The sequence below is a fragment of the Strix aluco genome, chromosome 6 (assembly GCF_031877795.1).
Source record: "Strix aluco isolate bStrAlu1 chromosome 6, bStrAlu1.hap1, whole genome shotgun sequence".
NCBI classification, from domain to species: Eukaryota; Metazoa; Chordata; class Aves; order Strigiformes; family Strigidae; genus Strix; species Strix aluco.
The window spans coordinates 30,566,725-30,589,270 of NC_133936.1; the positions used below are offsets into that span (position 1 = coordinate 30,566,725).

Consider the following 22,546-nt stretch of genomic DNA (forward strand, 5'->3'; position numbering starts at 1 on the left):
CACACAAGATGGAGAAAGCTATGCTGGGAAAAAGTCACAAGGTCCCAAACCATGAAAAATCTATTATTTTAACAATTTAGGTATTTTACAATTTGAACATAGATTTTTTCATTACAATAAACACTGCCATATACAGCAACATTACCCTTCTCTCAAATCCAGATCTCTAGCGTATACTATTAAGCACTAATGTCAGTTCTGCATATTCTCTCTCCCTCTGGATCATATATAAGCAGAGAATGCGCAGCACTTCTCTCCCTGGGGCCAGAATAATGATGACTTAAACGATGGCCCTGCAGTTCTTTAACTGAAAAGCTACAGGTTTGAGACTCAGTGATTTCCTGGACTCATATTGCCTGCAAATTCACAGTTTCTAGCAGAATATTTTAAACAGAAGGTTTATGAATCATTTAGCAAGAGTCCTTAAAGACAATTCATAGTCACTTCATACCTTTGCAAGCCTGTTTAGACAGTTTGCCTAAGTTCAGTTTAAAAGGCCCCTCTGTGAGAAGCACAGTTGTTTACATAAAAGGTGCCTCAGTTCTGGGGATGCATAGGAGGTCTTCAGAACACAAGCAGTCAGGATCATGTCATACAATACCCATATGCAGACTAGCTCATGTAACACACACCCACTTCACAGGTGCAGAAACATTAAGCTAGCAGAGTGCTCTAGCTTCCTTCCTGGAGTGAGCTGAGCACTGCATTGGGCATTTGCTGCTGACTGAAACCAAATGTTTTCTCTTCTTACCGCTCATTTTGCATGGCAGTTGACATAGGGTTGACTGTTGGACTGACTGATTTGTTTCTCTCCCAAATCATCATGAGTTCTGCCATCCTCTCTTCAGCACACTGTGCTGTCAGTCGAGCTTCAGCATCTTGATCCCAACAGTCTTCAATTGTTTCTTTAAGTGACCTCACAGCCTGCCAGGAGACAAACCAACCCCTTTATCTTATTTTCCCTTTATGTTGTGCTTCTAATTTACTGTTTTGTAACAGCATTCTGTATGCATGAAAATAGTCACAAGGCTAGTGAGGAAGAGAAACAGAAGATACACAATTTCATTCAAAGCTAGTTTACCCTAATACAGCAATATGCAGGACTAATGTTATAACTCATGCACACCCCACTGGGAAGACAATTACTTAGGACAAGCTACATTCGCCAATGCCCATACAACCTTCAGCCAGCCCTCTCTGACGTACACACACTCAGCTCACTCTCCCTGCCTTATGAAAGCTGCGTACTAAGGATTGATGATATTCTGGAAATGCTGTCATTGTTATCCTCACAATTCAGCTAGAGGTCCCTGCCTTGCTTTCCTGCACTGTATGCAAATAACACAGCCTTGCTCATTTCATCATGCTTTTCTTCCTCCGTTCACTACTGTAACATCCAAATGCCTCACAGATACCAGTGAATTTGTCTGCACTATAGGAGAAGATTATTGCTGCCCTTGTTTTACAGATGGAGAAACAGAAACAGACACACTTTCCTGGGATCACACTGTGGGGTGAATGGTGCAGCCAGGATTAGAGCTCAAGACCTCCAAAATGTGCTGCCATATGGTCAGAGACCTGGAGAGGAGACAGCTGAAATGATGAGCACTGAACACTTCTGCTTCCACTGCATCCGAAGTACAAAAACCAGGCAGACATTTATTGGCCCGTGCTGCCAATCCATGGCCCATGGATAGGATGTGGTTTGCCAGAACATCTCACATCTACAGCCCAGCTTTAACCTCTCCAGCACCAATGATTGTGCATAGTCCCAGCTGGGCACTGAGGCATTCAGTGGGTCCTGCTGACTGCCTCCGTGCCAGAACTGCCTTGTTCACTTCTGGCAGTGAAAGCCAGGACTAGCTCTGCATGCTGGCCAAGAGCTCCTCACCCACAGAGCGGGCTCCTGGCATCGCTTGCATCTGGCAAGTCACTGCTGCTTAGTGATGCAGCTATGGCTGCACAGGTGGGGATGAGCTCCCACACAAGTAAACCTTTTATCTCCCTTCCCACAGTAGATCGAAGAGGGGCCTAAGCAACTACACCCCTCTTAAGCTGAGGGACATAAGTCTAAAACACCCTCAGGAAAAATGACATGATAGTATACTGGATTCGTTTTCTCTCCCAGAATAAAAAGCCTTCATTCGACTTTTAGGACTTGATTTAGTCACAGTTTGGATATATCTAAGTCAGTGGACATCCTAATCTTGTCTTGCCCCTTTGTAAGACTCTCCTACAGGTTTCACCAGCAGTAAATTTAACCAGTGTTTAATATTGTCTCTCTTCCAGCAGATCCTTTCCTTCTGATGTTTTAAGGATCACGAAAGCAGCACAGCAAGGACTGTATAGACCGTTAACAAAACTGAATTTCTAGGGCTTCATATTTACCATAGTAACATGTTTTCTATTAACTTCAGGTTCAAAGAAATCTATACTAAAATGCACTATTTAGAAGTTCTAGCAGTCATAAAAAAATAGAAGGAACAGGAAATCTGCATTATTCTGTTATTCTCTTAATATCCTTCAGTCCTGACCTTTGAAGTCAAGCTTGGGCCCTGCTTTGGCAAATAAGACAAGAATGCTGCTATCATCTCAGCACAGTTTATAGGCCTTGAATTACTTTATGCACATCATCTGCTCAGATTGTTGATTTATACTGTGAAAAACAATACTGCTAATCAAGGTCTGTATCACAACACGTATGTTCAAGAAGCAGACTGAGACTGCATAGGTAATCATAAATTTAGGATTTCACGTCTTTTGAATGCCTTAATTACGTGACCTAAAAAATATGACATTGCTTTTTATTTGTATTTCTCAAATGAAAAGGGCAAATACATTTCTCTGATAGATGAATTTGCATGAAAGTGTTATAACCCAACCTTGTCAGCATAGCTTTAAATAATGGACAAAAGTCTTTTATCCCATGCTTTAGATACAGAAGGTTAGGATCTGGGTCCAGGGTGAGGTTATCTGGAGCTTAGTTTTCTACATCATCTCCCCTAGAGTGCTCAGTCAGATGTTATCCTGGACTGGCAGAGGGTGAAATTGGTCGTTTGATACCCATGAGAGAACTACAGATTGTTTATTTATTCTTCTTTTCTGTTAAAGAAATGGTGTAGCTCCATCCTTAAAGTTGGACTTATCACCACCATTATTATTAGTTTGAATTTTTGTAAAAAAAAGAGTGACAACACAAAGAATGTGTTAGGCAGTTTAAATACAGGGATCATTACTAGCTCAGTGTCTAATAATGCTGATGTCTATCAGCTTGTTAGAAAGTAATTAACATTTAAAATGGTACTCTGCAAAACAAAACAAACCTTCTTGAACTCTTTTAGTTATAACTAAACTGTCTTCAAAAACAACTGTCAAGCTTGATTCTTCCAACACTGTATTTGTCAATATGTTTACAGTTAAAACAGTTGCTGCTTGATTTCCTGTATAGTTTGGGCGTGGATTTTTTTTTCTCTTCCCACCCCCAAAGAATGGCTGGCCAAAACTGTGTAATAAAAGAACCTCTCTGTGAAGCTCTCAACTCAGTTACAACATGTTTTACAACAGTGTTAATACTGGAGGCTATGTTCCTCTGAAAATGGTTTCATACATATTTACAAGTACCAGCATAGATGAGGCCTTAGGCACCCCATTATCTGAACAGTAGCTACATACTTATCAGCTAGCAAAGTCTCTGAAGATTGAAGAGCATAATTTCAATAAGGGAATAAGGAGAAGTATCTTTTTAAGGAAAGTCAAACATGTCATTTTCATATTCACTATCAAGGTACTTTAGCTTAAACAAGTTACCATGTATCAGGGGGAACCCAGTAACTGTTTGCATTTCACTTTGTAATAAAAGACAAACAACCCCAGCTAAGCTAAGGGGATTCACGTTACCTCACCCCTTTGCTGCAGATGAAAGCAAGCACACAGACTCTTACCAGAGTTCAGCTCACTTGCCATAACTTGTTGGCCTGCAGCAGCAAGGAAAACTCTAAGCTATATTAATTCAAAACAACAAACAACATTACTATGTTTATAGTCTTGAAAATAAAAATTGCAGATCAAATGAAGCCATATAAAATTTCTAATGTAGTTATAATGAAATGATTGCTGGAAGCTGTAGCCTCTGCAAATTTTGAGGACTATACAACTTCAGAAAAAGTTTATTACAGTGTTTATAGATTTTAGGTTTGGAAGAGTATATTTAAATTCTTGCCAACTATTTTAGGGTGTTATTAGTTTATAAGATGTCAAAAGGCAGAAAATGCCTTTGTATTTCTCATCCAGCATACAGAGAACATATGGGCACTTCCCATATAATACTACAGATGTTGTCTAACAATTAATATAACAAGTTATGTTCTGTGTATCACACTTCAGCATCCGATAATAATCATAGTATTTTCCCTTAAAAGAAATCTAGCTCTCATGTCAATGTCTTTTTGAAAACTGAATGCAATATTTAAGAAGTCCAGACAGAAGCAGCTCCCAATCCTTAAATACTAACAAAATTTAAAAAGAATATATTCAAAAATTGCATTAAGAAGTAAGTACACCCTATAGCTGGTTAAATGATTGTTTCTTTGAAAATATTCTATCTCACCAGGCTGTTCTCCTTCCATGCTTCTGGGAATTTTGGTCTTTGCTTCTCTCTAGACACCAAGACTTGCATATCTTCAAAAGTGGGATGGTTTCCGACTTCTGTCTGGAAAGCCATCTGGTACTCTGGCACAGACTCCCCTGTTAGCAAAAGAAAGAAAGAAAAAAAAAAAAAATCACAGATTAAAAGGCAGAGAGCAAGGGCCTTCAGGTGCTGAAAGGTAGTATCAAAGTTGCTGTCTATCGAGATGTTCTCCACTTTCCCCCAAAGTCTAACCTCACAAAAAAAGATGAATTAACTTAAAATGAATGAAGTGTTGTTCAGCAACCTCTCAAAGGATAGCATCTTCAGACTTTGCTGGTTGAGTGGCACATTCAGAATGTCTGAGGATGACATATAATTTCTGTGAAATGTTGCTGGCTGAATATATTTATGTACTTCATTTCAGAAGAAGCCCAGCGAGATTACAAGACTCTGCACATGAAATGCAGCTATTTGACTACAGAGAGAACGATGCATGTCAGATTAACTCTATATGCTATATTTTGTGAAGATGATGGTTGTGACACAATCTCACGTGTTAAATTTTAAAAGTCCACTTCCTCTTGTTTTATGTTACAGGTATGAAGGATTTCCCTGAATTTTCCATGTCACTAGCATAAATAAAAGTACGACTCAGTAAAGGCTATATTAAATCACAGCACCTTCCCATCTATTCTTTCATGAGGAAAGTCTGCAAGACACTTCAGGCACTTTTACCAGCTCTAAGAACTGAAAGCACTGCCTTTGCCATCAGCCAAACTCTCAATGTTTGTAAACTCGGGAAAATAATAATAATAATAATGCCCAAAATGCACTTACTATGAGGCCTGCAAACTGCTTAACCAGGTAATTTAAAAGTCTCTCAGCATGAACCATGCTTCACACTCAAACACACTATATTGACAACAATCATCTTGAACACTAGATGGCACCGACTTAATGGCAAAACCAATTAAGAAAATTATTTCTCTTCTTCACTTAAAAAAGCTATAGCTAGGGAGTAGCTTTGGTTGCTGCTACCACTTTCTACTATTATGTTTTTTCCAGTTCTTTTAGATACCTGGGAAGAGGTCTGTACATCTCATAAATATCTCCCAGTAGATAAGGCCTAGCGCATACATATCTACTTGTTTCAAAGCAGATTCACAGTCCCTCAAATTCACTGCTCCTTCAAGCACTTCTGGGGCCATATAGCGGATCGTGCCGACCTGGAAAAACATAAAATCAAAGCTTCAAATCAGGAAGCAACTTCTAAATTCAATTTATTATGGAGATTTATTTTTAAATACTCTAATAATTAATGATTATATTTGTTATGTATTATATTTAATAATAAAATTAACAAAAAATTTAATACTGTTGTTGTTGTTGTTTGATATTTTCTACAGTTAAGAAAAATTCAGTTCTCTTCTAATCAATGCCCTCTGCTTCTAGACTCTTATCAGGAGCCTAGTCACAATTAAACCCTTCCCCTACTCTGTCACTTTTTTGTATGTACCAAAACAAAATAATTTTGTCCCTTACTCAATGGTCTCGTATGCAATACAATATAGCAGAAATATTTCTTCTTCCTGAAACTACTCTGTTAAACACCAGGGTATGTATCATAAAGGAAGAGGATGCTGCTGTAAAAGGAACTTGTTCTCTTTATTCCTGGATTGTCAGCAAGGCTCTCCCCACCATCTTCCATGGTCAAAGGTTATTAACAGTCTTGGAAGATATCTACTAATTTCCACTAGGAAATATGTTAAATCAGAGCAATCACTCATCAGTACATGTAGGACAGTATTTTGTCACAGGACTATTCCATATCCCTGCATTTTAAACAATGGTTTCCCTGTTTCTTTGTTCAGTAAGGGGAGATCTGAAAAGAGGACCTGTGCAGTAGGTATTATTAATGTAGCACTTGCTTTTTAAGGGAAGGTGATTAGCACTGCAAAACACATTCTTTGAATGAAATGTAAAGGCTTTCTGTAAAAAGCACAAAGATGACAAATATACTGAACCATCAGGGACTTTAACTTTGTTTAAAATAGTCTCACTGTATTTCAGTAGCCTATATTCAGGTGTCAGTGTATTTATACTTACACAAAAAGAAAACAACGACGAAAAAACCACTCTCTGAATCACAGCATCATAAAAAAGAAAGTTTAAGAAACCAGTTTCTTCTTTCTGCCCAGAATCCATTCTAACCCACTCCTAGCAGACGTTTTCCTGATCTGTTCCTTAAGTTCATAAAACAATGCATATTCTCTACAGCCTTCCTCAGCAGTCCATTCCAGACCTTTGCTGCCTTCTACAAGATTTCTTCGTAACTAACCTAAATTTTCCCTCCTACAACGTAATCCCATTACCTCGTCCTATCCAGACTGAATGCAAACAGTTTATTATTTCTCTTTGTAGCAGCTGTTTACATATCTGAAGACCTGTCTCCGTCTTTACTTCTCTAAACAACTCTCATTCTTTCATCTTTTCCCATAAGGTACTCTTTCAAGCATCTCCTGTTATTTTGTCCCTGTTCTTTTTCAGTTGGTCCATTTCTTTCTACATGCACTTACTCTCCAGATGTACTCATTTAAAGTCCAGAAAATTGCAGGTGACACACAGAGAAATGGTTGTAGTATACAGAGCGCGGTGTGTCACCATTTCAGAAAAATTAACACCAAAACCACCAAAGAATGTTTGGTCTTTAGTTAATAATTGCAGCGCAGGACCAAAGGGATCTGTACCACATCATCACAGACAACATGGCAACCAAACCTACCCTGCATCTTCTCACATCTCACACAGAAAACTTCAGTCTCCAGAGCTGCCAATCTATCACCTTTCAAAATGCTAGGTTTGGTTTTGAGTGTTTAGAGAATAAAACCAGTTTCTTCCTATCACGGTTTTCAGCCACTTCTCACCCCTACTGCAGCAATTCCCCCTTAGAGGAATTGTACCACCTTAACATTCACCTTGTAACCACAGAAACAACTATTTCTCAGTGTTACTTCCATACTAATTTGTCTTCCTTTATACACTGGTTTATCTTCATTTGTACTTACCTCACTAATGGCTGCATTATCTTCCTCACCTGGGCGTACCAGTCTGTTTCCAGTTAACTTCATGGAGAGTCCAAAATCACTAATTACACATGTTCCATCATTCTTTACCAGTACGTTGCGGCTGTTCAAGTCACGATGGGATATTGCAGGTTTGTAATGGTCTGTTTGGACATATGGAAATGCTTGTTACTATTTGAGCAGTTCTACTGCTAGGCAAAATGAGAGAACCTCATTATGTCTGTTCAGCTATTATAAACAGAAAATCAACTTATCTTTGAGAAAGCTAACATTTTTGCTTCTTTATAATGAGCTCCACAGTATGTGATCTATAGAAAAGTGACTGACATTCAGAGTTTCACTTTATCTATATAATATATTAGGCTACTGCTATACACAGTTTGTGTTTGCCAGTAAGCTTCTTTCCAAGGGATATTTCAGCATGATTTTAGCAGGAGAGACTATTTGTGTACTTAAGCACAGACCTGCTGCCACCACCCTGACAGTCATTCCAAATGGTCTCTCTCATATCCACACTCCTGTGTCAAATACAGCACCAACTATTTAGGTTATGATTGGAATTGGCACCTATTCAGAAGATATGTAGACAATATTATTCCAGAGAGTCTGAACATGTTCATCTTGCAAGGGATCTGATCTTTTCCAAAGAATAATCTCAGTTTACATGCAATTTATTTTGTTAGTAAAGCAGCCAGCACTATAGAACCAGTTTTACTGTGGAATTCACTCTAACTCACGAGTTTCTTCCTAGCATTCGTAGATCAGCCTATGGCTGTCTCTTCTCTATGATGGAAGGTTTACACATTTTCTGGCTGCTAATGGACACACCTGTCTGCACATTTCGAAATGATGAAATTAAGATGATAGCTGCAGTTTCAATGGCACATAGGAATACTGATTTAGGTATTTTCAACCTTGTACTTTTAACAGCATCTTCAGCTGTCATTCTTTGCTAGAGTTGATGCCTAACATTTGAGATACATAGTTTGGAATTTTAATCCAAACATTAGCACCTTAACATAGAATTAATGATACCATTCTTTTATTTACTGCCAAAAAGCTAATGCTTCAGTGCCAGGCCATGTTCTTCAGGCTGATACATCACAGATCTCAGAATATCATCTTTATAAACATGATACTTCAGCTGCTGAAATGCTGGCTGAAGCACACAAGCAGCAATACAAAGATACAAATCAATATGTTGTCACATCCAGTGCTCTCATAAAACAGTAAAAGTCCAGCAGTATTGTTTGTACACAGTGAAGACTAGGCCCACACCCTTAGACAAAAATCAAGAGACACAATAAATAAAGCTACAGTAGAGTTAGAAGATTTAGTTATTTCTCTTTGTGTATACAGCTCACACACAAACTAAAAATTGCTTTGGTGATTTGTGTCTGAACTGCAAAAACAAAGAGAACACCCCATCTGTTTGCTCTCTGCTAGACAGACATCCAGTGCTTCAGGTCTTCAGTAATCTGTTGCCATGATACAGCAGCACTGCACAACTCTGCCTCCTCCTTTTGCCTTTCTCTGGGGCTCTGCTGGCTCTCACTCCATGTTTTCATACAAGCATCACAGACACAGTCCGCAACACGGGATCGTTCTGAAGGAAAGAACGTACCAGAAGTTCTGAGTAATCTCTATTTGCATTCACCATTTCTACTCACCGTACTGTCACAAAGAAAAACAAGAAATGCAGGAATCTACTACCTGATAAATAAGAGTACCTTGAACATCCTGGCATGCCTTCCTGGCCTTACCTCCTCGAGGTAGCTCCGTGTGCAGGTACGCCAAGCCCCTAGTTATAGAGTGTGCCAAACGACAAGAGCTCACCCAGTCACTTGTGTGGAGACTCAAATATTTGCACAAAGAACCCTAAAAAAAGAAATAAATACTGGATTAAAATCATAGTCCAATTGAATAACCCAAAATCTTTAGGAGAGTCAGTTTTATCCATTGCTCCTGAAAGGTGTAATCCTGCAGCTGCTTCTGTGTTTATCCAGATGTTCTAAAATACAAGATTGGACCAAAGTTTCATTAATTTCTAGTGCTACCATTTGGTTTATCTAAAGAAGCGGAACAGAAAATTTATCACAAAATAACACAGATTGCCTTTAGGAAAAATGATATTAATTATAAAACAAAAGCAAAGCATACACTTGATTTATTCTTCTGAAAAAGTCTTGTTGAACAACAGAAGAAAGGTAACTGCAGACATAACAGCCTGGGTTACTAAATAGTGGTCTTTAAACCATTAGCACTTACAGAAGAACACTCATCAACTCTCACTGGCATCTATCTCCCTGCTATAATCTATTCATATATCGAAACAAAAAAACCCAAATGCAATTCAGAATAGGAGCAAGTCCACACACACTGAAGAAACAGGAAAAAAGAATGTCATGTCCCCCTTTTCTTTCAAGAGAAGTTAAATGTGAAAAATGGGGGATTTTTTAGTAATTTGTGGTGGAATCTCCAAGAAAGCCAGAAGGAAGGGTGGCAATTATGATACTGAGATATTCTAGAAACTGACACTGCTGTCTGAAACAAGAGCCAGATCCTGCAAACTGTGACACCTTTGAGCAGTTTTTATGCACATAGTCCCCAGTGACAATATACTCAGTTTAAACAAACTGAAACCCCACGCATGAAGAACAAGTTGTCCTGTTGTCTTGGCATACATATTACAATATATTTATGACTACAAACCGCCCTGGTTTTGCCTATTTAAATCTGTAATCTTAAAGATGCACCAATGTGTAACATCTTATCATAGCCACACAATAAAACATTTTATTGCAAAATTGCTTATGTAACATTTGGTTCAAAAAAATCTGGTATGTGCCACTTGAGTCCATTTGGAGTCAACATTCAGGTATGTAACACATGCAGAGTTCAGATGGAGACACACAGATACCAGAATTTAAAGTGACTGAAGCATTAGATTTTTTTTAGCCCAATGCTAAAACTAAAACCAAGTTCTTGACACTCCTTAACAGAATTACAAAAGTCTTACAGCTTTTCAGACTTAGCCTGTGCAGAACAAGGAAGCCGTAACAGATAACCTCCTTGGTGAAAACACAGACCAAATGTCACTCATACAGGTTTACATGAGCAGTTTTTTTTCATTGTTTAAATGCTGTTATATGAACTTCAAAAATATTTTGATAATAAATAAAAAAGCTGAGAATCCACATAGAAACAAGTTAAATAATTTTACACTTTTTTCTTATTGTTTAAAGCTTTTCAAGAAATACAAACACTCTTTATCAGCCTCCACCTGCCAGCAACTTGGGCACGGTAACAGGTTTTCTTGGCTTAGTGGGTTAAGATTGCAGCCCATTCTAACAGAGGCCACAGGACTGTTGTCATGGTGTGACTGGAAAACACTCACTATATAAAGACCTCAAACCAACTTCAAGATCTTTCTGCTGCAGAGCTTGCTAGCCACCAGATACTTTTTAAGCTAGCTGAGAGTTGTGATTTTATACGTCTAGTGAAGTTCAATATAAATGACAACCAGGAAAAGTTTTAGTCAAGATTTAGATATGTCTTTGTAACTAAGATTATTCTCATCAAGAGTCATGAGTTACATGTTAAATTAAGGACATTTGTTCTGATTGTAACTTTTGATACAATTGATAGTTTTGTTTTAACAATGAAAAGATTTTGTATGTGTTTTACAACAATTTTTCTATTCTAAAAAGACATGAATGTCTGACTACTGGGAGGACAATTCAGTGACTATTATGTATTTCCTACTATGTCATCCCTTGCAACTTACTCACTGCTTATTCACCTGCCACACCTCAGAGTACTACCAGAACAGCATGTTGATTGATAAATACACCTATCTTTCCTTTTATTACTTGCTCACCTACTTTCTTTGGTCTGAAGGCATGTTTGGATAACAAAACAATTTGGGTCAAACCTATCTGTCTTGCTTTCACCTAGGCAACATCAAGAACAATTTTCTGTGTGCAAATGTTCTCATTTGTGCGTTCTTATTTCCAGGAAGGAAAGTATTTTGAGGGAGAAGGATATTTTGGATGGGGAGTATTTCACCTGCACATCTTGTACGGGTTACTCCTTATTGAAATAAGATTTATGGCTCCAGTTTGAATGGTGCAATTCCCTTTTAGTAGGGCTGCCACAGCAGGCGTCCTTCTCTGCTGTTAGCTCCACACACAGCAGAACATCTGCTCACTGAATCAAGGATCACGCTGTGCATTAATTACACCTGCTGTGCACTTTTTCCAATGACTTCCAAACCACCAGTGGATTGATTTTAGACTAATCTTGCTGCTCTTAATACCATATTGAAAAAGAATCTGATAATATGATGTCATAAGTCTCATCTGTGCATTTAATCAGATCATTAACAGATCCTGTTTATATAAGCAACAAGACACAATTTTCAATCAAATTACATTTCAACTGAAAATCCCTTCATTCAAGAAAACAGCAAAACCAGATTACCTGTTAAGACAGTTATGCTATGCCCTCCCAGGAGCAGAATACTCGCTTGATTTCACTTAATTATTTGAAAATAAACCTACTCTTTCAGAGCAGGCCAGAGCTGACGTGCTTTGCCACTGTCCATCTGGTGCGGGCACGAATGAGCTTTTTCTATGGTCATTTCCAGCCTCTGCAATCTCTTCTTAGATGCCCATCTTTTATAAGCCGACATGATCAAGTAAAGTGCTATGTTGACTTAAATTTGCATATATATTTAGATATTTATATACAAGTATGCATTTAACTTTCAACACAAGCATATAGACAGAACCACGCTAAGACAAGCCAACATTACTGCTATTTATTACTGTTCTGTTTCTTTTTGCTACTTGAATAAGCAGCTTTTGTCCTACTGGCCCCGTAACAAATCAGACTTCAGCCATCACCTTTACACACTGGGCGAAATACGAGTTCACTTACTTGAGACCAAAAAGCTCATTAAAAAAATTATTTAACTGAACAATTGAAGTTCTTTCCCATACACAAGCAAAAAAGCCCCAAAATAAATTGTATTGTAAATTACATTTTATGATTTTTCATGAAAGCAATTCACATTTATGCTGTGTATTTTAAAAACATTTTTGTTTCTATATGTGCGTACAGAGACACACAGAGCATTAGGATCTCAAATCAATTAAGTTGAGGGATGTAAGCATTCATTAGCTAAAGAGATTTGAAGACATGGTTCTGGAAAGTCAGTGCCTTCTTAAGACTTGTCCTACATCATCAATATATCTTGCAGCAAAATAAATAAGGTATGCCACAGAAAGCTTTAAAGAAGGTAACAGGATAAAAAGCCAACGTGATTTATAGTACCACAAACTAGTTTGACAACAATATTGAATCTATTATGTTTCATTGTAATATACCCCACCATTTACAGCTAGTGGGTGAGGTCATAACTACCATAACAGAGATACAATGTCTTAACACTAAGAAGTTTTAAATTAAATTATTTTGAAGTAAAAACAACTCTTCAAATTCTGTCCTTGAATGTTGCAGTTAACTAAAAAAACCTGTACCATAACCAAGAGCAAATACTACAGAATACTACAAATACTAAGAATTTGTAACACTACATTTGGTAGCACTAACTGGGAAATCTTAAAGGGTATTACAGTAAACCATGCTAAGGTTCATTAAAACTGTAATTTATATGGATTATTTTTACATTACTGTGCAAGAAGAAGCAATGAAAAACATTGGCAAATAATAAAGTACATCCCTTTTACGTGGCTATTCTTAGGAATCCAAACCAATCCGATTGATTTCTTTGAAGCACTTACATTGGGGTAATATTCCATCACCAATAAATATTCCATACGGCCGTCTGCAGTGAATCTCTCATCCCCCACAATGAAGCGGGCGATGTTGTCATGTTCCATCAGTGGAATCCTGTAAATGTTCCTCTCATTGACAAAGTTCTGACGATTAGCAAAAGAAAATACTTTCACAGCAACTGGACGTTCATCTAGGGAGCCTTTATACACTGCTCCATATCGTCCCCGGCCAATCAACTGGAAAAAAATGTAAATAATTAGTTCGCTAAATAATAAATGAAGACAAAATCCAAGTTTTCACCCTACAAAGATTGTATACCATCTTTTATACTGACTTCCACTATAAAAAATAATGAATAGGGTGAATATTTTGTATTGAAACTAGAATTAGAATGCTGTCATAAAAGCGATTTTGGAGCTGGAAACCTCAGCACAGGCCAACTTAGATTTTACTAAATTGATCTGAATGCCCAGTAAATAAATCATAAATCAGCAGTTTTATAAACAGAATCAACAAAATTCATGTGTTTTATGCTGCTCATTCTCTTATTAAACTTTTGCCTACTAAACATTTATAGCTTTTATGTGACCAATTTTAATTAACTCCAGAGATCACAAACATTAAGCAAAACATTTCAGGTTTAGGATAGCTTTAAAAGCTGTACCTTTTAGGTTAGTAATAACAATATATGCATTTGTAGTGCAAAACAGATACCAAAAGAGGTAAACAGATTTTAACAGAAAGGAATAAATTCCTTACTACTTGCCAATCTTTATTCTAGCTCACACTATGTTAGACAGTCTTCACAGAATGGCCCTTCATACATCCATGGCAAGTGAAAAAAGATGTAATCTCTGCTCTAAACCAAAATGTAGGACCACCTTCAGGAAGAGTCCTAGTTTCTAAAGCTCAAAAAAGTCTTACCTACATAAAAATTTAAATATCTATTTAATTCAAATAATTTTCAGAAAGACCTAGACATGAAACTGTAAAGAATTCATGGACCAGTATCTTTTTACTTTTTAAATACTTACACATGGAAGAGGAGTGGAAAGTGGAAGGGATTACAAAAGTAATGTTTCTAAAGATGATAAAACTGTCTAACAGAAAAGTTTTCAACACTAAAATATGCTTTAATAGACAGACTTTCCATTTCTCAGTCCTCCCATGTCAGTGGACTGCAAAGCAGCAGAGTCACTTCAAGGTACAAACCTGGAATGTATTCTACCCACAGAGATGTGAAAGGCGAGCACAGGTTACGACAATTTGTTCTGCAACACCCTGTGATTGGGGGCGAGGAGTCAGCTCCTTAGGATTTAAGAAAGAGGACAGAAGACCTCATAGCAGATTTCTCCACCAACACAGTTGCTGCTTTTTCCAAGACTGCATATCAGTATGAGTAATTTAATCTGGGCCTTTGCACACTGTTACAATACATATTCTTACTCTGCCTCAAGTACTTTTCTGTTGGCAGAAGGCACCCAAGTTGCTTTGCTGATTAGTCTACTGTCACCATTAGCCCAGACCATGCTGCATGTCGGCAGTCTGCATCTCTAGGAGTGATTTCTAATGGGCAAAAAGAAGAAAAGTACTACTCTCTGAATCTCTCTCAGTCATTCTACTGATTGCTTTCTGGCTAAAAGCTTTTAAAAATTCTGTAAATTCTCTCAAGCATACCAATTGAAAGCATAACATTTTGCAGCTTTCTGATCACACATCTAATACCAAGCTGAGTAGAAAGTTCTGGTTGGCCTTTAGTTGCCATGGAGATAGAGAGTACCCCACTGTGAAGAATGACTATACATAAATGCACCACTACTGAAATATACTGCCCTATCTGCAGTAAATTCTATATCCCAATAGTGTTACTAAAGCATTTCAAATTACTACAGTAGGATACTTAGATACTTGACACTGCAGTGTCAAGCAAAAAGATGGATCTTTTGAAGCAATGCTGAAATACAGTGTATTCCAATTTTCCCCATTACCTCCCAGTGTTTAGTATCTTCTTCTCAAGGTAGAACATGTTTGAGCTAATACCAACAATATTACTAACAAAACCAGGCAAAAAGTAACTGTGGCAACCTTTTTTTTTTTTTTTTTCTCCTTTTAATTTCTTCTTTAAACTGTGATTTAGAAGAAAACATTACAGGAGCACTGATACATTTCTTTCTGTAACTATATCTGGGACGTGATATGACCACAAGCGTTACAATAAATAAAAATGAAGATTAAGAAACTGAGTTGAACACTTACCTCCAACAACTTTAGATTATCCAGATCCAATGAGGGCTCTGATGCTGCTGCCTCCATCATGTTCATACTGTGCAAACCTTGTTTACGGTCTCCTGTGGAAGGGGTGGGAAGGGAATCAAACTGTTGGGGGTTTTTTTTGCCATGCTACAAGTGAAAACAACACAACTTACCTGGGACTTGGCAGAAATACACATTATAGGCAAGGACATAACAAGTAAAAAGGAATCCTGTAAAATCTTCTTGGAGTCAGTAAAAATCAGCAGTGAAGGTGCTGATAGCTACAAACTTAAGGCTATGTGCTACACGACTATTGTGATAATTGAGTGTCACTGACAATAACTATAAAGCATGTTCACAACCTCACTTAAGCTGCTTTGAGCAGAAGATTTGCTGAAGGAAAATGAGTCCCAAAATGCCAGCTTGGAGAAATCATAAATCTCTCTAGACTGTTATGAAAGGGATATCACCATAAAGTGTCAGAGAGGAGAAAGGGGAGCATTATGTACAAACATATAATAGGGACTGGGGAGAACATAAGACACAAGTATAACTTTGAGAAATAGTCAAAAGAACAACTAAAAAAAAAAAGGTATCATCAAACACTACCTGCAAGCATCCTGTATCCAAAGAACAGAGCAGCAATCAAAACAGCCAGTACAGACACAGACGCAAGGGCAATAACTATAGTCTCATCTCGATGAAAAGAATGAGAAGAATCTGAAAAAAAACAAGATGAAAACTCTTTAATTGTAAATTTGAAAGAATCAGCACTAAAAACCGTGTAATTGTTGTTACGAGGAAAAAAAGTTGCACTCTGGATAGTAAGACATTGCACTAAACTCTTTTTCCTCTTAAAATCTAGGGATGGCAAAAGAGCTGATTAGCCCAAACACAGCTGAGAGCACATTCATGGGCAGCTTTTCCCAGTCCTCCCTTGTCACCACAGAGGGAGGCACCAACAGCAAAAAGTTGGCTCTTTCTAGCTGGCAAAGTTCAGCCCAGCTATACAAGGCCAAGTTGATGCAGTCCTGCTCTGCTATCTGTGCTTTAATCCAGTTTCCTGGTATGAATCAGGTTTGTAACCTTTACAAGTTTGGTTTTTTACTATTTTTCCCAGAATGAAAATCTCAAAAAAGTTTGCTAATAATGCTGCAAGTGTGATAAATATTGAATGTTTTGTATTCAAATATCTACAACTTACATTAGATACAAATCCATTTGTGCAAGTATTTTGAAATACTTTGGGGTTTTGGTTTGCTTCGTGTCAGCACTCAGATAATTTTTAGCATAATTCTCACTCTCTAATTCACAGATATCTCTACAGACTGCAGCAGAGTATCAAGAAACCTGAAACAACAATGAAACACTAACATTTGAATTTTGACAAAATGTAAGTATCTTGCTTTTTCTTAGGGGGGGTGGGGGGCGACAGTGCGGGGTGGAAGTTTTCATGAAAAAATTTGTTAGTGTCTTGAATGGTTAGCTTAATTCTTCTCCACATCAGACCCCACTCTTGCTTCTTGCAGGCATATAAAAATTCAGCCACTTTTATATAAAAATTTATTACTGCAGATATTCTTCTGATGTCAGAATCACTGGAATGTAGCACTACAAGACCTCATTTACCTTGGCTTCAAAACCAAGTTTGGGAACTATGTCTAAACTTGTCTTAAATATTGCTAAAAGCACTCCTTAAAAGACTGTAATGAGACCTAACTATCCTAAAAACCACAAAATATAAAATGCACACAAGGCTTAATCATTGGGTAAATTTTTAGGTGAGACTGAAATACAATTTATCCCAGTCTACATTAGCTGCATAAACTGACAAATTCACTTTGCTTGAACTGCATTTAACAGAAATTAAACTTGATTCACTTATTCCAATTCCCAGTGTGGACAGACACAAGAGAACCAGATAAGAAGAGAAAGCAAATTTAAAAGACAACTACTTCCATTTTCACATAACCATAATGGCAAGAGGAAATAATAAAACGCTGGTAAAACAAAATACTAGAGAAAGTTTCAGCTGTGACAGAAGCACATGAAAAAATCACCCACAAAAAGTAACATGCAGCTCATATCTGATAAGCCTTTTAAATAAGAGGGAGCTCATGGTAATCATGACACCATCAAACTCAAATTTGTTCCATCAAAAGCAATACCATCACTACTGGCTTTGGTAAAATAAGTTTCACTAAGAAAATAAGCTATTGTCACAGAGCACAGTACTGTGGAATAGGAGTGGTGACTTCCATGGCGAGATTAAAAGATACATGTTACAATTCTCATCTAAATTATGAATTCAAAACATATACATACATACATGTATATTAAAACCCACAATATCATAAAGGAAACTGTTACATCACACAAAGCTATATGAAATATTACACAAGTCTAAGAAGCTGAATAATTGCTGGCAGGGAAATCATAATTTTGACTTTCAGATTTTTATGAATGGAATTTACTTTTTATTGGCTTATCTTTTAAAATATATATTAAATGTGGTAGGTTTTGCATCAGTTCAAGACAGTGCCTAGCATGTACTAAGAAAATACAGGTTTTCAGGGGCTGAACTTTTTGCTATAATCTCAGCTGTATTTTCTTTGACCACACAACTAGGGTGCAGCCATTTACAACCTTCCCGTTGCTAAATATACAGTAATCATGAGGGCCCTCCTCTACCCTGGAACAGGATTTTGCTGTTCCTCCACCTCAAGCATGGCCCAGGGCAAGGGCAACCTGAGTAAGGGTTATTTAGCAGCTCTGGCTGCACTGGCACACTTGCTCTTTCTCCCATTAGAAGCTTGTGAATGGTGGCATTATGCAGGCTGGAGAGCTACTAGAAAATCTCCAAATAACAAGGTTTTGTGCCGATCAGCAGCAGAAAAACATGCAGAGAAAAAAAGATTGTTGCTTTCTTGTTCCTTGATGGACCATCCCGTCTGGGGGCTTTTTCTCTTTAGTGGGTAGCTGTGCAGCCCCAGGTAACCTCAAAGAACTTACTTGGCCTTCAACAGGAAAGGATGTTTTAATTTTTTTTTAAACAGAGTTGTTTCTTAACAAATCTTAGAGATTGGCTTATCTTGAGCCAATTTTTATTTCTTATAAACATTTTAAAATAACGTTGTCAACATTCCAGCTGCCAAGTCAGTCCTACAGTGTACAGTGTGACTTACTACTGTCAGGTTGTTGAGCAACATTTATAAATTAAAAAATAAATACAAATTTCTTAATAAGGGTGACTGGACATCTCAATGGAGTGGTAACGTGCAGCTCAAAACAATATGAGTGGGTAAAACGCTACAAATGACTGCCAGTCATTTCCCAGCAAGGACAATTTTATGATCTTTTACCTGTAAATCTACATAAAAAGAAAAGTGCAAAACAAACACAATGACAAAAAGCCCAGATGGCCCCCAAAGCCCCATAAAACGTATTATTTCTATCTGCCCTCTATCTGCTTTGTATGACTAATAACTTTTGATGTTGTCAGATTATCAGTCTTTCTTAAATAGAACAAAAAGGATGTCACGTATCGACCCAGTTTTAAAACCTCCCAAAGCTTAACAAAACTCTTATTACCTAATTCATTTTTTCAATCCATCTCTTTCGTTGGATATATTTCATTTTTAGCCTTTTATACCAGCTGCTGACTTGCCTTTAAATGCCTAGATGAGAAATGCTAGCAAAGCCAAAACTAGATAGGAGCTCTCAAGGCATTTGCAGAGGTTCACATTTCCTCTTTCATCTAATTTTAAGTAAAATGATACATAATTCATATGTATATATGCAGAGAAGCCATAATTCTCTTGGTATTATTTGGAGATGCATTTTAACTAACTAACCAAAAGGCACATCATAGTGGGTCAATAAAAGTAATTGATGACATTTAAGCAAGGTACTTTTTAAATAAGAATGTAAAATACATATGCATACAAACTTCTTTTCATGTTTTCTTCCATGAATTTACTGGTCCTGTCTGAAACAACCACGACTTCTTAAGATTAGGAAATTCGATATGAAAGTTTATTTGATATTATGCCTCCTATCAGTAGCTCCAGATGGATCACACAGCGCAAACAAAATTTTCTGAAGCAAGACTTTGTTGGTCTGAAACTGTTAACAATCCCATTCCCAAATCAGTGGGGATTTTAAAGTTTATTTACAAAATGACAAGAGACCTGCCTTACAGCTTCAGTATTTTTCTGTCATGTCATAGTATGAACTGACTTTAAACATGCATAACTACTATTCAACAATCTAATTTGAGTTTTTGGGATCATTACCAATATTTGGGTATTTCTTTAGTGACAAATACAAACTGAACAAAAACCAAACTGTCCAATACTGGCTTCAAATTTCAGACTGGGAACACTGGTATCTCAATATTATTCCCAAACCAATGTATAGCATTAAAAAAGCAATAGCATATGCTAAGCAGAATTAACTGCAGACTGTAGAAAATCCAATGATTAAGGAGATGACTGTGGAGCCAAATTTTACTTATACTTGTACACAGAAGGTATTGCCAAAGCTTCCTCAGGTTTATGTTACTGTAACTGAAAGCAGAGGTTAGTGTAGTTGCTTGTTTCACTGCTATTTATATGTGAGTTTTTTATTTCTAACTTCCACATAGGCTCCCTGATCTAAAACAAAATCTGCCAAAACAAAAAATTAAAACCAACAGAAACTGTTGTAAGGCCCAAAACACCTTAAGAGCCAACTTCTTATCCCACTTGGATGGGAAAAGGAGAGCACTGTTCACAGGGCTACAGACTCTTCAAGCAGCAGCGTGAGGATGCCATTTAGAAAGCACCAAGCACATACATACTTCTATCTTGAAACATTTCTGCCAGTCTGATACTAGTCAACATTTTTCTGAAGGCCACCAACCCCGTCATAAAGAAATATCACAGCAAATAGTATGTCTTTTTTTTGTTTGGTTTTTTTTTTGTTGTTGTTTTTTTAAGTAAGAAAAAGAAACAAAGCACGACTCATTAAAACAGAGACAACCTCCTTCTGGCTGGGGAGCAGCTGGTAACCAACAAGCCACTGTTCCCAGAAGCGTCCTGACCTCACCATCAATAAAGGGCTTGTTTTTGGGTTCCAAAACTCTGAGTACAACAGCTCCTGTGTACGGAGAGAATTTTGTCAAAGGTACACACAAATAATTGTGAATGTATTTCAGAGCAAACTGTGAAGGGGGAATGCTTCTAGTACTTGGTTAGAAGTGAGTCATCTGGCTGAACCCAGCCATGAACTTCAGATACTCCCTGCAGGCACTTCTACCACATCAGGGATTTCTCTCTCTTCTCTCAGGCATCACTGCCATAATAGTTTCCAAACACTTATACAATATCTTTGGTAAATTAATTTTTTAGAATTAAGCTTCCATATTGCCGCACATGGAGGTTGTCACTGCTGTCTTCCTAACCTTCCCTAGGAATGACACAGAATGAAGAATGCTGACAGTGCCAATGGCATCAGAAGAAATATTTTTCTTTCAAATTACTTTTTCCACCTTAAACATAAGCTTGTAATATTAACTAATGCAAAAGTATTCCAATCTGTACCTATGCCCAAAAAAGCTGCTTCTTTGTTTCTCTGTAATTTAACTTTCAAAAATGAAAGCCTCTCTCATATGCTTCCTGTTTCCATACTTTAAAATTAGCATTTATCCTATTACCAAAGAACATTTTGAGACATCAGAGAAAACTGAGACAAAACCAGGTAACAGCAGCCAATGGCGAAAGAGTCTGTAAACATACAGAACTCTTCCCTGGGAGCCAGAAAGAAGATGTGCAATTCCTGTATCTTCCTTTTCCATCAGCAAATACTGAGAAAACTGCAGACAGCTATCCCTTTAGTTCCCCCCATCCCAATATATCCTCCCTCTGTGGCTGCTCCAGATAAAGTGTCAACTAACCCACCACTACCAACGTTACTGGGTCAGTTCAAGCACCAAACTCTGTGCTGTGAAGGTTAAATATTCCAGCCTGGTTGATGAACTATGAGGAACTCATGCAGAGTTTTCACATTTCCTACTTCACTGTTCAGCAGATTGTTGCCCCCGATATTATTACTAAAATTACAAGGTGTGAAGTGAATGGCATGGGAAATGAAGAGAAGGAAGGATAGTCTCCTCCTTATAGCCGCTGAAAGCTGTCCTGAAAACTCCTCTGTACCACTATACCAAAAGGTGCTACACCATGATGGCCAAAGAGCTCCCTGGGACACTGTAGAGATCACTGTTGTGATGAGACAGCCATGAGAAAAGGCAGTGAGTGTTAGCCATGTTGAAAACCTAGGAATCCCATGGGGAAAAATTTGATTGTATAATTAAAGGCTGTATCACAACACAAACGCATGCAAGGAGATGGCCTTAAAACTGTGCAAGCAATGACAGTTTCCTTCTAATCTTTAAATGGCTGAATATGAAACCTTTGGCTCTGAAATGTTGTTTCAATGCTATATATTTATATGGGGGTGATCATGTAATAAAGGACATTTGCACATAAATTTCCACCAGATCTCTATATTGCTATTAAAGCTTTTCATTCCATTTTTAGAAAACTGCCTACTCTTCATCTAAATGACTCACAGCTGTGTATCTGTCACACAGTAGTAAATAATTCTAGAAAATGTGTGTATTTAAGTTTAGATAAGCATTGTATAAAAACATTTTAGAGAAACATACAATTATTCTATATAATGAAAATTAGTTTTAAAAATAATTACCTATGTTCCCACAGAATTGCTAGTATCAGTATAT

At 37.4% G+C, this 22,546-nt stretch overlaps 1 protein-coding gene across 12 annotated transcripts in view; it reads right to left on the minus strand.

The window, feature by feature from the left end:
• The window catches only part of BMPR2 (bone morphogenetic protein receptor type 2), a 114,892-nt gene that overhangs the window by 10,682 nt on the left and 81,664 nt on the right, over positions 1-22,546 (minus strand). For 11 of the 12 annotated variants that reach the window (XR_012623839.1, XR_012623847.1, XR_012623842.1 and 8 more), the window contains exons 4-11: positions 16,375-16,485; positions 15,769-15,860; positions 13,518-13,748; positions 9,474-9,588; positions 7,693-7,853; positions 5,706-5,853; positions 4,607-4,743; positions 752-924 (exon numbers count right to left, since the gene is read on the minus strand). Coding sequence is in view for 3 of the 12 variants with exons in the window: in XM_074829414.1 (XP_074685515.1) it covers positions 752-924; positions 4,607-4,743; positions 5,706-5,853; positions 7,693-7,853; positions 9,474-9,588; positions 13,518-13,748; positions 15,769-15,860; positions 16,375-16,485 (1,168 nt within the window). In the remaining 9 variants the exon portion in view is untranslated. Of the gene's footprint in view, positions 1-751; positions 925-4,606; positions 4,744-5,705; positions 5,854-7,692; positions 7,854-9,473; positions 9,589-13,517; positions 13,749-15,768; positions 15,861-16,374; positions 16,486-16,969; positions 17,014-22,546 lie in introns of those variants that run through there. The other variant, XM_074829416.1, reaches the window with a different exon arrangement.